The following is a 17796-nucleotide window of genomic DNA, read 5'->3' on the forward strand; positions in this document are numbered from 1 at the left end:
AAAATTACAATATTTCAACATTTCACATCTTTTCAGCTTTTTCTATAAGAATCCATAGTATGGGTTGCTATTTGTAAGTTGGCAAAACTTTTTCAAAAATTTTTAATCCTGACGCAAACAGTATCTTTTAATTAAATTTTATAGCTTCTGAAGCTGACCGGAAAAATGACACTTTTTATTACATTTTTATACTGACCGGAATGACACTTTTTATTTTAAATTGTAAGAGCAGAAGCAATAATAGTAGTATCCTCAAAAGTTTCAACTTAATAGCCCCAGTCATTCTCAATATATTGCTGAGGTTTCTTATTGGCAACCATAAGCACAATGCCTTTTAATTTATTTTAAAGCAACATTTAGTTTTAAAGCATAGTGGGCAAATTGCATAGTTGCGGTGTTGACATACCTAATATCCCTAACGACATAGCATCTGGACCATTCTACTCTTCTGGACAAAATGGTTGCCTGAAAATTCCGACTGGATGCACTTAGAAAATGAATGGGTTTGAGAAAAAAGGTGCCTGCCCTCCAATCTCTTTTTACTCTCAAAAAGGGCACCAGAACTTATTAATTTTGAAATGAATTAGCTCCTTTTAAAGCTTCAATGATATTTCAAGCTATTATAGAGTGGTGCTGCCTATGATATTGCTTACATGCCCTTTTGAAAACCTGCATGCATAATTTTTTCCTTTAATTGAAACTCCTAAACATTCCCTAAAAGTTTCAGCTCAATACCTTTTGCATCATTAGTTACATTAACTGTAGTGGTAGCATTAAAAGTATACATTCGTTGTTGGATTCATCTTAGGGCGATTTGTCTTCCAATCCAGAACAGGCACAAAATATTCGCCAAAAAAAAAGATAGTTGGTCCTGATAGGCGGTATGTTTGTCCCCTTTGTAAATATGAAGACTCGGATCATTTTCTCCGGAAATGTCCGGTACTCTTTAATTTACGGGAAAAATATATACTTGGGATTAATTTGATGCTTCCTGGTATTCTGCAAAATGTAACACAATTACAATATTTCGAGCGGGAGTGTATATAGATAAATCCTTAGTAAGAAGGAAAGTTTATATGATTAACTATATGATTAATATATGATTAATTTATATTGTCAGTAGATTATGTATTTTCGCGTTGTATTCTGCTTCTGTCCGTGCTTGTAATTTGTATTGTCGTTAAAATTTCCTTGTTTATTTGTTATGTATTTATATTTTTGTGTGTATATGGCCCTTGGGCTTCTGAAATACACTTATCTATCTATAGTGTCTTATGGCTAGTCCAAAATCCCTCACAACTTACCCTTAAAGGCCTAAATTAATAATATAACTTGTTCTTCGGCTATTGCTTTGTCACCTTTTTGAAAGCCGACATGCTCACACTTTGTTTTGATTTTATTCCATATTTCCCAAAAAATCCTCGAGAGCTTCGTCTTAATACCCTTAGCTTGCACAGTAGCAATAGTTTTAGCAGCCTTAATATCCTTAGTTTTAATAGCAGTAGCAGTAAAAGAAGATATGGAATTAATTGTAGTAGCTTAAGCATTGGTGGCAGTAGTAGTAATAGAAGAAGAAGTAATAGTAACAGTAGCAGTAGTATGACTAGAAGCAGTAGCATTAGGATGCAAATATTTTCTTTTGGTTAGTTCAACATCCCTCAAAACAAGCACTGTTAGTTTGAACTTCACACACCAAACTGTTTCTAAGAAATAGCTGTTACACCCCTTTGACAACCTGCATACAGAGAGCGTGTTCTGATTCAGTTCATCTTCCCCCCTCAAAATTTCTTGAACATTTCACCTGGATACCCTTAGGCATAGTTGTAATAGTACTCACAGTAGTAGTATTGATATTACTAATAGCATTATTTAATAGCGGTAGTACTGCTAGCAGCAGTAAAGTATTAACCTATTACCTTTTGGTCAGTTAAACTTTCCCCTCATCAAGTTACGTAAGTTTCAACTTAAAACAATTAGTCATTGGTATGCCATTGCTGATGTGTCCTTGTGATAACCTGTATGTTCATATGCTTCTTGAGTTTTTCATCTCAATACTTTTAGCCCTACAAGTAGTTGCAATAAAAGTAGCAGCAGCAGCAGTAGTAGTAAATGTAGTAGTAACAGTAGTATTAGCAGTAGTGTGCACATATGCCTTTTGGTGGGATGATCTTCTTCTTTAAGTATTCTCTGAAAGTTTCAACTTAATACCCAAATCAATACTTGAGGTACGCTATTTTGACAACGTGCTTGCACATAGCGTCTTTCGATTTAGTTCTAATTTCCCCTTAGTACTGTAAATGGAGCAGTGTGGTAGTAGTAGTAGTGATGGTAGTTGTAGCAGTATTGACAGCAAGCAAATATTGCCCTTTTGATCGTCTTCCTTATGATTTCCTGAATTTCCCAAATTAATATACCCAGTTATTCCTTTTTTGTACCCTTTTGACAATCTGTATGCAAATAATGACTTTTGAGTTAGTACAACACTTCCCTCAACATCAAACAGTTCGTGGTAACGAACTGTAGTAAGGAGCGACCCGGCTCAATAGTAACCGACAATCTAAAAAACGGAACTTCGAAACCAATAGTTACATCAAAGGAATCGTTTTTTGATCTTATTTTAAATATATAAGTCTCATCAAGTTTAGTCTTACACATCAAAAGTTACGAGCCTGAGAAAATTTACCTTATTTTAAAAATAGGAAGGAAAACCCCCTAAAAGCCATTAAAATCTTAACGAAAGTCACACCATCAGATTGAACGTATCAGAGAGCCCTACTGTAGAAGTGTTAAGCTCCTATCTATAAAAATGTGGAATCTTGTATTTTTTTTGCCAGAATCACGGATGCGTGTTTATTTGTTGTTTTTCTCCAGGGGTGATTGTATCAACCCAGTGGTCCTACAATGTCGCGAGAGGGCTCATTTTGACGGAAATTAAAAGCTCTAGTGCCTTTTTAAGTGACCAAAGAATTGGAGGGCACCTAGACCGCCTCCCACGCTCATTCTCCCCAAAGACACTGGACCAAAATTTTGAGATAGCCATTTTGTTCAGCATAGTCGGGAGACCAAATAACTATGTCTTTGGGGACGAATTAATCCCCCAAAGTCCCCGGAGGAGGGGCTGCGAGTTACAAACTTTGACCATTGTTTACATATAGTAATGGTTATTGGGAAGTGTACAGACGTTTTCTGGGGGACTTTTTTCGCGTTTGGGGGGGTCAAGGGGAGGGCATTATGTGGGAGTATCTTTACATGGAGGAATTTGTCATGAGGGAAGAGAATTTCCATGAAGAGGACGCAGGATTTTCTTCATTTCTAAAAAAAACGATGAGAAAATACATAAAAAAAAGTTTTTTCAACTGGAAGTAAGGAGCAAAATTAAAGCTTGAAACGGACAGATATATTTACATATATAAGGGTATCCGTCTCCTCCTTAATACCTTGCTCTTTACGCTAAAGTATTTTTTGTAATTTCAACTATTTATTCTACGGCCTTTGTGATTCAGGGGTCACTCTTAAAGAATTGGGACAAAATTCAAGCTTTTGTGTAAAGAGCAAGATATTGACGAGAGGGCGACACCCCTCATATACGTAATAAAAATATACAAATACAGAAGTTTGTTTTGTAAGTTAATTCGTAAGTTACGTATATTTATTACTAATAAAAACGTTTCTTAAAAAAATAAAAAGTTCTAATTGCAATTTTAAGTAACCAAAAATCGGAAGGCAACTCGGCCTCCTCCCCCCCTCTTTTCTTATCAAAATCGTCCGATCAAAATTATGAGAAATCCACTGAGCCAAAAAAATAATAATATTGAAATTTCGTTTTTATTATTCTTGTGTGGTTAGCCAAAATCAAAACATACATTAATTCAAAAACGTTCAGAAATTAAATAATGACAAAACAGGTTTTTCCAACTGAAAGTAAGCAGCAACATGAAACAAAAGGAAATTATTCTGTATATAAAAGGGTCTGTCGCCTCCTCAACGTCCCACTCTTTACGCTAAAGTTTTTTATGGTTTTTAAAAGTAGAACTGTGACAAAGAGTCAAACTTAAACAAAATACGAGGTGTGTGGGGTGGGGCAATCCACCCTCCAATTACTTTCAATTACTTTGGATCTTATAAAGGATACTAGAACTTTTGATTACCAATCCAAGGAACCCTCTCCGAAGCATATACGATCACCCTTTCTATACAAACCATATATGTCCCCAGGGCGTAACTTACAACCCTTACCCTGAGGACTGTGGGGGGTGGTGTCATGCTCAAAGACATAATTTTCGTACCTTTTAATTATTTTGAGCCAAATGGCTATCTCAAATTTTGTTTGATACGTTTGGAGAAATGGTGGGCGTGGGAGGGGTTTCAGTTGCCCTCCAATCACCTTTGACTATTAAAAAGGGCTCTAGCCCTTTCAATTTCCGATTGAATGAGCAATTTTTGAAGTTTCTACGACAACTCTTTCAATACGAAGTGCCCTGATCTAAACCCAAAAAAAAACCAAAAAGATAAAAATAAGTAAATAAATAAGACATTGTACCCACATCGCTCTTTACTTAGGCGGCGCTATTATACTGCCTATGACTAGAAGGGTAATTAGCTAAAAAGTTTCATTATGTTGCCCAGTGAGGGATTAGCTCAATTAAGATGTGTATTTCTCGCATCATCTCCTTAGTGGGCTGTCAATGCAAGCGTTGATCATTCAAGGGAGGAATTTGAGAGATAGTGGCGTTTAATCATTGTTAAGCTTTTTGTTACTAAAGTCAAGTGTAATTTGTTTGCAATGCCACATTTGTCCTAAGTTTGAGGCTGGGTGTCAAAAGGGATGAAGCCTGTTGTTCCTGTTTGCGAGAAAGTATAAATTGAACGCAACACCTAGATAATACCACCTAAGTCTTTTTGTAATCAGCTATTAGTTGTTTTTTACGTTTGTGGGTATATTTCAAGCTTTTTATGATGGAGATCATCTAAAAAAGCATTAAGATAATGTCATTCCCGATTTGTGGCTATGTCTATTTTGTCTGTTAAATAGACAAATTAAAATGCACAATATAAGAGTAAAACAAAATTCGAAGCAAAATGTATATAAGTATAAGCTTCTTCATCATGTTTACGAGCAAGAACATGTATGTACTATGTCTTTGCCTTAAAATGTACTAAATTTTGTACATTTCAAATCTTGATAAGTCAATAGGGTGAATGAATTAAAAAAAGAACAAGTGATCTATTAAATAAAAAAAAAAGATATATTAGCACAGCTTTCTTTTGAAGCTCATAAATCAACTTATGTTTTTATAGATCAGTTCTGGCCACGCCATTTTGAATTTTTATATTAAAATTTAAGCAACATTATAATATCAAGTGATATAGGGAAATGGAAAGCTGTAATGGAAAATCCTTCAGCCTAGCTTAAAAATTTTTTCGTTTCCTACATATTTCACATTCATAGAGAAAATTTTCTTTTCAATAATTTGTTTTGTGTCAGTTACCTTAAATGCAATTTCCAAGTTCGTGGTGTTTAACTTCAGTTATGATACACGGGATATAACCCATTCTTTTTAATTCCATGCAGGCTCGTAACTTGACTTAAGGTAGATTATGGGACACTCATTTTGAACTCTACTCTGCTTAAACATGATTGCACATTCTCGGCAGTATCGTATTACAGCAGAGCAGAATGTTTTTTTTCTTTTTTCTTTGCTTTTATTTAATTACGTAAGCGAATACCCTTTGATGGTATTTTCAATTAGGTTTAGCCACAGAATTCTGTAAGAATCCACCAAAAAGTGCATTTCAGGCCTATTCAAAGAGAGCAATGATATAATCAAAACAAGATTTAAAACTTACCGGTTCACACCTGTCAGGACAGAAAGCAACAGTTGCTGCAAAATGGACAGTAGCAGTGGACGGAAATCTAAATGCCCGGAAATCAGAAAAGAGGTCTTTACCATTTCTGTCGACAGAAAGCCCTGGAAAGATGGACGGATCTCTTGGGCACCTATTAATAGATAAAGAAGATTATTCCTCATTGCCACTGTTAAGTATTAGTTTCTAAGTGAAATCTCTTAACCATGCTCATTATAGTCATTAAATATAACATCTTGACAAGGAACCGCTTTTTGGTCCAACGTATTGCTAGGAAACAAATCCCAAGAGAGGATTGTTCATTTGTCAATACAATTTACCCATTAGATACAAAATATCTAAGTAGCATTAACGATTTCCCGGCTAGTGTGCTACTTGGCAACTTTACCTTTTTGTTTTATTTATATTTCTCAATGATTATTACGGGGTTACGAAGATCAAACATAATGACTAAAGGTTATAAAAAAAATTTCCTGGATAATAAATTCCAAATAGTAACAATGTCTTGTGTCCTTTTTTCAAAAGAAAAAAGAATATGTGCCATTTGGTCATGCTAGGGGCTGACCCTGGTGAATTTTCATTTATCAGTGTGTTGGTAAGACCTTCATCAGCTTTTATCTTCATCAGCATTTATAATTATTCAATACAATTCAATACAAAATACAATTCAAATGGAATTACAATACACTTATTCCCCCTCGAAAGGCTCCATGACCAGGGATACAAGGGGGGGTACAAAAAAAATACAAATAACAACTACAATAAAAGCAATATATATAAGGGGTAAACAATATTAGCAACAACTACAAAAAAAGAACAATAGAACATACCTGAACATAGAGAACATACCTGAGGCCTGGGAGTCAAAGCGCAGAGAAGAGAACCATACACCATGAACAGAACTCAGGGGACATCAACTGCTCAGAGGGAAAAAAAGTTATTCTATTTGATTCTTTATTCAATGACCCTTGAGAATCCTTTTAAAGCTCCCAAATGAGTGGCATCTCTGTAGTGAAGAAGGTAGTGAATTCCAGACCTGTTGACAAGCAATGAAGAGATTGAAATCTGATTGAATAGTAGGGGTAGGCGGAATGTAGATATTATTTGAAGAACGAAGGCTATATGGAGCTGAACCAGAAATAAACATAGGAGTTTTCCGAAGAGATTTTGGAAGATTGCCGTGAAGCTGATGAAAGACAAAAGAAGCACAAGAAATAATGTAAATAGACCGTAGACTTAAGAGCGGTGTTGGCGAAGAACGGTTGGTGTCCATAACCAGACGCCGTGCTGTATTATACATAACAGAAAGTGACCGCAGGGTAGACGGAAAAGTAGACATCCTTACAATGGGGTAATAAGAAACAGATGACTGGACAAGAGAGAAAAAAAGAAGTTTCAGGATAGATCCAGGAAATGTGTGTTTAAGTTTTCGAATGATACCCAAACTCCGCGAGACCTTAACCCTAATCATGGCTACATGGTTTCTGAATAAAAGATTCTAATCAAGCAGGATACCAAGAAACCGGACCATCCGATTCTCTGGTATACACAAGGAGCCTTGTGACACCTGAAGGTGTGTAAGCTGAGGGAAAGCTATACCATTTCGAAAAAAAAGAAAATGTGACTTATCAACATTCAAAACCCAGTAATTCGCATTAAACCATGAAGTAACTCTCTCGAATAATGCCACAAGATTAGACTTGATATCACATTCCGTCCTCCCAATGGTCCCAAGAGTGATATCATCAGCAAAAGCAACAAGAAATCTTCGTTAGAAGAAGTATTGGAACACGACCGAGCATCAGGATGAGACAGCTTGCAGCATGCCAGAGGCCTGAAGTTTTTTTTACCGCCGAAATCAGATCATTAACATAAATCAGAAATAAAATGGGAACAAGAACAGATCCCTGAGGGATGCCATAATATACTTCAGAAGGGCTCCGGAAAAGCGGATTAATTGAAACAAGCCTACCAGAAAGATATGAATCAAATCAAGAAAAAGTGTTTGATCTTATACCAATATGCGATAGTTTCCAAAGAAGAATCTGATGAGTCATGGAATCATAAGCTTTAAGAACATCCAAAAATAAACCTGCTGGGATATGACCAGAATCTATTGCCGAATGAATGAAATTCGAGAAAGCTGCAAAAGCATGCTCTGTAGAGTGACTCGCTCGGAATCCAAACTGGAAGTCATGCAAAAATTCTTTTTTGCATCCAGAAAACTAAGAAGCCTAGATAGCCTTCTCAAAAATTTTGCTGAAAACAGATAGGAGAGATATTGGACTATAGTTAGTAGAATCACTCCGAGAACCATCTTTACACATCACTATAACCTTAGCTTGCTTGAGAGATTCAGGGAAAATTCCTTTTTCGAAAGACAGATTGACAAGCTTAATCAATGGTGACAGAAAAGCAGGCAGAATGGCACGGATAACCCTTGTAGGAATTTTGTCTGGTCCTGAAGAGTATGATCCTTTAAGAGTATTCACGATACGAGCTACCTGAAATTCAGTAACAGAATTCAAGACCATTCAAGACAAGTACCGTTCGTCCGGTACTTGTTTAATAACCGCAACAAAAGCAGGCTCCATTAGTGTAGCATTTAGAGTGGGGTCAGAACGCTTTGCCTTTTCAACAATTAGACTAGCGGTTTCTTTAGACGAGACGAGAAGTTTCCATTCATTCTTGCCACGGCGTAGCTCTGATACATCGCTGCCAGGGCTAGGACAAAGACTGTGCATAAATGCTTGGCGCTCAGTTGGGCCTTTTAGCTCTTTTGGAGGGTTTTTTAGTATTAGAGCATACGAGGGTTTAGACATTGAGTCATGACTTTGGGGCAAGACCAGTGACTGGTCAGAGAGGCTACTTGAAGGGTGAGATATGTTTGCCAGAACGCTGTCCAATTTACGCGATAACTCATTGATCCTGGATACAACTGTGGTATTACGGCCTCTCCTATAGTTGGGACTTCACATGGACTAAGAATAGCAAATTTTGGGATTTTTAGGTTTTGATTGGCAGCAGCAACTAAAGTTTTACACATGTTAAGAATGTTATCTTCATCTTTAAAGTCAGTCACCATTCGGGTTGTAACACTTAGTTCGGAATAAAGAACTTTCTTTGCTTGGATGATGGTATCGCGATCGAAATAAGCAACAGCTGCCTTTTGGATTAACTCTTGCCTAACTCCATCACTTAGAGATCGGCTTAATAAACTACAAAACAGGATTCAAAATTAATTTGTCTTACAGTTTACACTAACCAAATGCTTTCTAAAATCAACCTGCCTCGCTCCTTTACTCTACCTTCCCTCTCTCCTTCCTCCTTTCCTTTCTTTTCCTTTTCTCTTCTCTCCCTCTCTCCTTACATTCCATTCAAGTCCACAGAATATCAAATATGTGAAATCAATAGATGTTGACACCTTGATAAACCATCACACAAGTTTTAATTAAAACTGGTATTTTGCCAAATATTGCGAGATCTAGCAAGTGGGATTAAAATTCATACTTCAGACGATCAGGTATGTGAAAATGAAAAATAATCCGATTAGTTTAGATGTTGACACCACGAAAACTAGTTCATTACTGAAAGCTAGTTTAAGAAGGCGTTTAAGAAGGCGCAACATAATCTAACTGGAATAGAATAAATAAAAAAATATGTTTTTATTGCTCGACATTCAATGTTTGAATTAAAATGGAATAGTTGTGGGCAACAAGTCATGGCTAATTTTAGAAAATCCCAAGATAGATAGTCTAATTGAGTGAGAGACAATTCTGGCATTAACCCCCCCCCCCTTATAAGGATTGTATAAAGATGATGTTAGTTAATTTGTCAATAGATATGTCTACCTATTATCCGTCCGTGCGTCATTCCTAGAGCAGTAGAAACAAGGTTTCAGTTTTCCAAGTGTTTGGTTAGAAGACACGGTTAAACGGTGGGAGTAAGTGTGCGTCTCTTATTTGACAAATCTATGAAAACATTCCTTAAGAGGATTCGATACCTTAAACATAATTTTGTGAGCCTCAACGTCAGCAGACTGTCTCACAGGCAGATGGTCCATTAACAAATTATCCTAGGGGACTGCTTATCATTGAAACCTCTTGAGAACATGTGACTTGATTATGGAGTTTGATTGAAAAGACAACGTAATTCTGTCGGCAAAGTTTTCAATCAAAGCGGGCTGCACCCCAGAAAATTCGAAGAGCTGTCAAATTTATCAAATGACAAGGGCCCGCTCCCTCCTCAGCGCCTTGCTCTTTACGCTAAAGTTTGAGTTTTCCTCTCAACTTTACTTTTTAAAACAGTAAAAAACTTTAGCGTAGAGAGGGGGGCGTTGAGGAGGAAGCGGCCCGTTTCATATACGAAGCAATTTCTGTTCGTTTTAAGTTTTAATGTCGCTCCTTGATTTCAGTTAAAAAAAACTTATTCTTTTTTGTTTAATTTCTGAACATTTTTAAATTAATGCATGTTTTGATTTTGGCTCTCCGCATATGAATAATTAAAACGAAACTTGCATATTTATTTTTGAGATAAATGGCTTCTTCATGGTTTTGATCGAATCGATTTGAGAAAAAAGGAGCGGGGGAGGAGGCCTAGTTGCCCTCCAACTTTTTGGCTACTTAAAAAGGCAACTAGAACTTTTAATTTTTTACGAACGTTTTTACTAGTAAAATATATACGTAACTTATGAATTAGCTTAATTAAGGAACTTCTGTATTCGCATGTTTTTATTACGCATATGAGGGGGTTCACCCCTTCGTCAGTACCCCGCTCTTTACACTAAAGCTTAAATTTGGTCGCAATTCCTTAAAAATGACTCCTGAATCACAAAGACCGTAGAATAAATAGTTGAAACTACTAAAAATACTTTAGGGCAAAGAGCGAGGTATTAGGAGGAGGAAAACCCCTTATATGCGTAATAGTTTCTGTTTGTTTTAATTTTTAATGCTGCTCCTTACTTTCAGCTGAAAAAAACTTTTTATATTTAATTATTCATTTTTTTAATAATGCTAGAAAATCCTGCGCTCCCTTCATGGAAATTTTCTTCCCCAATGACGAATTCCTCCATGAAAAGTTCCCCCGCATATCCCCCTCTTCTCAACCCCTACCCCAACCAAAAATCCCCCTGAAAACGTCTGTACACTTCTCAATAACCATTACTATATGTGAGGACTGGTCCCAGTTTCCAACTTGTAGTCCCTCCCACAGGGACTATGGGGGAGTAAGTCTTTCCCAAAGACGTAGCTATAAGGCTTTTGGACTATGCTGAATAAAATGACTATCTCAGAATTTGGCTCTGGTGACTTTGGGAAAATGATTAGCATGGGAGGGGGCCTAAGTGCCCTCCAATTTTTTGTCACTTAAAATGGGCACTAGAACTTTTTATTTGCGTTAAAATGAACCCTATCGCAACATTCTAGGACCACTGGGTCGATACGATCACCCCTGGAAAAAAAAACAAAAAAAAGCAAATAACACGCATCCGTGATCTGCCTTCTGGCAAAAAATACAAAATTCCACATTTTTGTAGATTGTTAATGTTGTGATTTTGGTTAAGATTCTATGACTTTTAGCTGATGTTTCCCCCTTTTTCCTAAAATAGGGCAATGTTTCTCAGGCTTGTAACTTTTGATGGGTAAGACTAAACTTGATTAAACTTTTATATTTGAAATCAGCATTAAAATGCAGTTCTTTTGATGCAGCTGTTCGTGTCAAAATTCCGTTTTTTAGAGTTTTGGTTACTATTGAGCAATGCCGCTCCTTACTACAGTTCGTTAACACGAACTGTTTGATATAAGTGGGAAAATCTGCAACCAATTCCTGGCGATTCCAGCAAAGCTGCTCAAGAGACAAGTGATAACATTGATCTCTTGTCAAATCTTGTCAAAAATACTATATAGTCCTAATTAAGATTTGTCATTGGGAAAGGAGAGTGCAATTGGTTCTGGGTGTACTCAGGAGCGGATACATGCAATTGCGACTGGGACTACAGCTACTTTTACTTGCGATTAATGACAGGAAATTTTGAGGAAGATATTCAGGGAAATCAAAACACACTATGTGAATCCTGGTTGTCAAAATCGTGTATCAACAATATCTCAGAAACAGCTGAGAGTCTTAAGCTGACATTTTTCCGTGGCTACTTCTGACTTTGACTACGACTACTTGTGGCTGTTATTACTTGCAACTGCGCCTGCAAATCCTTGCGATTATGACTGCAACTACTTCCGACTGCGTCCACTTTTACTTGTGGTTACTTTTGAGAAATTGTGAAATGGATATTGAACAAAATTAAAACATACTATGTGCATCCTGGTTGTCTAATGTGTATTTTAGCAATATCTCAGAGGTGGCTGAGGGCATTAAGCTGAAAGAGGGCATGCTCAGGATGATGCTCAAAGGTGGCTATAGTTGCTTATGAATATCGGTGAACTACCATTTCCTGGAATGAAAAGATGATCTAGAGCGGTCACAATTATGGAAAAAATTTGTTCCATCCTCCTAGTCCCATTGCCATTTTTCGTAATTTGTCTTCTAACTAAAATTAGAGAAACCTGAACACAAAATGTTTGGAACAGATGATATATAGATAGTAATATAAAAAGTAAGTAGTTTCTTTGTGAAACCGTGCTTTACTGATAACGGATGGGATAATCAAACTTGAATGCAGCAATTGTTTCATTAATCAAACAATACCTAAACAGACCAGATATAGTTAATATGGAGTGATCAGATATGGATAATTATTCACAAAAATATATTGCCAAAAAGATTTGTTTTCTCAAGTTTTTAACGAAGATACAAAAAAGCCATTTCTTAGAGTCTAGCGGCGGGGGGAATTTTTTATGATGAAAATACCAACACAATGTTTTTTTTAATATTTTAATAATTTAATATATTTGCTAAATCTTATTTTCTACATTATAGTATCTTATTTCTTTTATTTTCTTTCTGGTCACCTGGTACTCAACAGTAGAAGCCATAATACTTAGGGACAGGCACGTTTTATTTGTATTTGATAACTGGGATAAGAAGTAACCAGCAGTTGGGTAGAATACAGGATTTTGGGGACCCAGGCCCCTAGCTCCTCCCGCACTCTGGGTGTATCTTTAGTTCACTCTCTTTATTCAAAATATTTTAGATAGTTACTTCTTAGATGTTTTTTGAGGCGGCAAAAATAAATCACATCTTGTTGGCTAAATGCCAACATAGTCAGATGTAGTCTCCAAAAGTGAATAAAAATAAATTGGCTTACCCAGAACCATCAATTAAAGTCATTACTTCTCCGTTTTCAGTCCGAGCCTCTACATTTCTTGCAAATATACCAAATGCTGATAGTCGATCAACCTCAATACGTAGTTTCAATGGGTCTCCAAGTCCAACAACACCGACGTCCTGTCCACCTCCTCTCGAGACTATTCGCATTCGTATACTTGGTGTTGGTGCGGTATTGCTCACAACTGATCCACTAGCACCTTGCTGAGGCGCGCTATCAAAATCAAAATTGTATGAGAATTTATGACGGTGTATCTTGGCCGCCCCATCTATTTCAATGTCACTAACATTTTACTATTTTTACAACTTTGGCACTGCTTGATTTATATTGAAAGCATTTTTAATTTTTTTTTATCACTTTACTGTATGCAGCCTTACCTACCTTCACACGTTTAAGGACTCGCACAAAAAATAGACAATTGAAGGTATTGCGTGCAAGCAGTGAGGTAAATTCAGTTATGGTTATAGATGTTCTGTAACTCACTGATTCAATGATTTTGTGTTAATTTTTCGTCATTTTGCGTCCCTTAGCATCTAGAAAACCAATTTTAAAATCATAGAACATTCAAAGCTTTGATTCCATCAACTGCGGTTGTTCTTTCGGTTGTTTTGTTGTTCTCTCAATTTTTTTCAATGAAAATACTGAAAATGGCATTTTTCAATACAAATACCAAAAAGGTGCCTTTTGGAGGGGGAGGGGGGTAATTTCGTTGATCTTTTGATATTTATTTTCCATGAAAATGCCAGAAAATGTGTTTTCAAAACCAAACACGGAAAAATTGTCTATTGCCGGAGAGGGAGAGAAATTGAGACGTCTAAATGTGGTTATGTAATTTAATAGGCAACTTTTACTGAAAAACTTTAGAGAAAATAATTACCAAAGTAAGTGAATCTTTCATCAGCTGCGGTAAATGTTCCAATGATAGGGTCAATTCACAGGCTCCGGTTTTAAAACGACTTCGAAGCGATGAGAAGAAGTGTAAGGAATATTGAGTTCGACGGGGCCTAAGCCTGAGGCCTAGCCATGACAGCCAAAGCATTGTCTTTTTTAATGATTTGACTGCCCATATCAAAAGTGCATAATTGATAAATGCTACCAATTGCAGTTTTAAATTTTTGAAAGGTGCTAGAGGAATCAATCCTTAATATCTTGGGAGTGGTTAGGGTCATCAAGTTCAAAATTTTAGGGATATTAAACTGGCGAGGGAAGGTGAATTGACAAACAGCAGCTGGATTCTATGAGGGGGAGGGGGCTACCGAGGCTAAATATTTTTTTCTGATATTAATAAAAGCGCACTTGCTAGAAACAACAAAGGCAAATATTCTATTGAGACAAACATAAAATTTATAGCCATCTCGGATGGACCAAATTGGGCTATCTTGGTAATACTTTTCCCAGTGGGCTTGATTATCAAACGAGTATGTTGTTTTTAGGTTCTGAAGACTTTGAATGCACTTCTGAGTTCACCATTTGAGAGAACAAGATGGGTAAAGAGGGTACAATTTATTCTTTTGACTCCAATGGAACTGTAAAATATACAGAAACAAACATCAAATATGGAACTGTAAAATATGGAATAGGAGCTGTAAAAATAGGAACTGTAAAATATGGAAGAAAACAAACATCAAATAAAGATAAAAAATAGTGAGAAATGTTAGCCCCTAAAATAACTAAAGAAATTTTTAATGAATATTTTGGGTTCAAAAAGCCATATTTTCGTAGAAGATAGGACCCAGGAGACATCAAAAACCAAAAGAAGTTTAAAAAGGAATTCTTAGAGGCAAGTTTGGATATTTTTCTGGGCTTGGTTTGTTTTGATGGGCGTTTTCGGGCTCAAAAAAACTTTCCTAGCTAATTTATCTACTATGGGCTGCCTCCCTCTAGTAGCATAATATTTGTAGGCATGAATATATAATGAGTCGGAGGTAATAGACTTGGGACTGTCTGTGCAGGATTTTGACTCTTGTTGATAGAAGTGCTGAAAACCATGTTGTGACCAAGATGGGCCCAGGATTAAACAAAGGCTCCAACTTACTGGAAGTCCCAGGGACTTTTTGCTGCCGGTTCTAAGCCGGCTTAAGCGCTTCGGTGTAGACATGAGAAGATATGTTGGTCCCCATCCTGCACTGGTATCCGGGATCACTGCTTTTCCTGAGGCCAAAATAATTTCAAAGATTTAAAGAACATGAAAATTGGAACTTGGAATGTTACGACGTTAAAAAATGACTATCGCATCAACATTTTGACTGACGAATCCAGACGGTTTGAACTGGATTTATTTGGAATTTCAGAAACTCATATCCCAGGGGTAGGAAGCATGAACTTAGGTGACATAGAATTTGTTTACTCAGGCAGGAAGGATGGGGTACATAGACAGGGAGTAGGGCTCATGTTGAATAAGGAAGCTGCTAAGTCTTGTTTAGGCTGGGAAGGTATTAATAATAGAATACTAATTGCTCATTTTATGACTAAAAAGTTCAGGGCATCAGTTATAGTAGTATATGCCCCCGTTAAACCAACTGATGGAGATACTAGTGACTCAGATGAATTTTACTTACAGTTACAGGAGCAAATAGACAGGGTACCAGGTAGAAATATGGTGTTTTTTCTAGGAGATTTTAATGCCCAGGTTGGTAGAAATAGGGATAGATGGTATCCTAGCCTAGGTAAATTTGGTGTAGGAAAAGAAAACAGTAATGGCTATAGGCTTTTGCAATTTTGTAGGTATAACAACCTAGTTATAACCAATACGGTGTTTAGTCACAAAATGGCCCATAAGTTGACATGGTATTCACGTGATGGTAAGACAGCAAACCTTATTGACTATATTATTGTAAACAAAAGACTAGCAGGATCAATACAAGATACTAGGGTATATAGGAGTGCTGTTATTGATGTTAAAAGTAAAGATCACCTAGTAGTGTCTAAGGTTAATTTAAAGCTGAAATTTCGGAAGGGTAACTCCCTCCCGAAAAGTTATGATGTAGGTAGACCTCAGGATGAAAACTTGAGAAAAAAATTCCAGGAACAGTTGAATATTAAACTTGAGAGTTTAAAATTTGACAATGTGGAAGATGGATAGAATAATTCCAAAAAAACAATTTGTGAAGTTGCTGACGGTGTCCTAGGGAAGAGTGCTACAACTAGGAATAAAATACTACCAGGAATAAAAAAATACAACTAGTGAAAAAAGCGTTAGGTTTAATAGAGAGTAGAAGGGGTTTGTATAAGAATTATGTGAGTGATAGGTCGTATGAAAACAAAAGGAATGTAAAGAAAGTGGAGAAAGCATTAAAATATAAACTAAGGAGATGTGAAGTGGAGGCCATGGATATAATTACTGAGGATCTGGAAGATGTGGCTATACGGCATAATAGTAAAATATTATACTGGCATGTTAATAAATTGAAAGCGAGTAGCCAATCCGGACTAGTCCCAGTTAAAGATAGAAATGGGGCCACAATTAGTAATAAGGAAAAAGTTAAAGAAAGATGGGTGGAACATTTTGAGAATGTGCTAAACCGAGATACAGTTGCAGGAAAAGATATAGATGAAAATGAAAAAGTTTGTGATACCTTGGGTGTGAAGAAAGATTTGTTTAGTAAGGAAGAATTAGCGACAGTACTAAAAGGATTACAAAATAATAAGGCCCCAGGTGCTGATAGTATGATTAATAAGTTTCTTAAATATGGTGGCTTTGAGGTTAGGAGTAAGCTACCGAAGATTATGAACATGATTTTTGAAAAAGGGGAGGTACCCAATGATTTTAGGAAAACCTTAATTAAACCACCTTATAAGAAAGGTGACAAGAGTGAGTGTCGTAATTGTAGAGGCATTAGTCTGGTCTCTGTAGGTAGCAAATTACTGAGTAATATGATACTTTTTAGCCTGAGAGATGCTGTAGACAAAGTTTTAAGGGAAGAACAATGCGGTTTTAGAAAAGGTAGAGGATGTATCAGCCAGGTTTTCACTCTTAGGTTAATAATTGAGAAGTCCCTTCGTTGTCAAACACCTTTGGTCCTCAGTTTTATCAATTATTAGCAAGCTTTCGATTCTGTTGATAGAAGAGCGTTAACAAAAGTCTTATCGTTGTATGGTATACCAGAAAAATACATTAAAGTGATTTGTGCTATGTACGAGAATAATACTGCTGTGGTTAAGGTGGGAAATCAGGTTAGCAACTGGTTTTGTATTAATCAGGAGTTAAGCAGGGTTGTATTCTATCCCCCTTTATATGGATCATTTTGATGGACTTCGTCTTAGGGAGCACAGGAAAGGCAATTGGAGACCATGGAATAAAATGGGGAGGAAGAACGCTCCTAGACTTAGATTATGCTGATGATTTAAGCATATTAGATGAAAGTGTGAGCAAAATGAATTAATTTTTAGAGGTTTTCCGAGTTCAGGGTGCTAAAATAGGCTTGAAAATCAATATTAAGAAGACTAAGTCACTAAGCCTAGGAATAAGTGAAGATGAACAGGCGACATTAGGTAACGAAAGGATTGATCAGGTTGGGAGCTTCAGTTACCTTGGTAGTATTATTAGTAAATATGGTGGGAGCAGTGAAGATGTTAAAAGTAGAATAGCTAAGGCTCAGGGTGTTCTTTCACAGTTAAAAAAAGATTTGGAAGAATAGAAAGATAAGTCTACA

The 17796-nt window shown here is 36.5% G+C and overlaps 1 protein-coding gene across 3 annotated transcripts in view; it reads right to left on the minus strand.

The window, feature by feature from the left end:
• The window catches only part of LOC136028245 (uncharacterized), a 306509-nt gene that overhangs the window by 23306 nt on the left and 265407 nt on the right, over positions 1-17796 (minus strand). For all 3 annotated transcript variants that reach the window (XM_065705985.1, XM_065705977.1, XM_065705994.1), the window contains exons 26-27: positions 13124-13357; positions 5848-5998 (exon numbers count right to left, since the gene is read on the minus strand). In XM_065705985.1, the coding sequence (XP_065562057.1) occupies positions 5848-5998; positions 13124-13357 (385 nt within the window). The remainder of the gene's footprint in view (positions 1-5847; positions 5999-13123; positions 13358-17796) is intronic.

This window comes from Artemia franciscana, chromosome 1 (genome assembly GCF_032884065.1).
Source record: "Artemia franciscana chromosome 1, ASM3288406v1, whole genome shotgun sequence".
NCBI classification, from domain to species: domain Eukaryota; kingdom Metazoa; phylum Arthropoda; class Branchiopoda; order Anostraca; family Artemiidae; genus Artemia; species Artemia franciscana.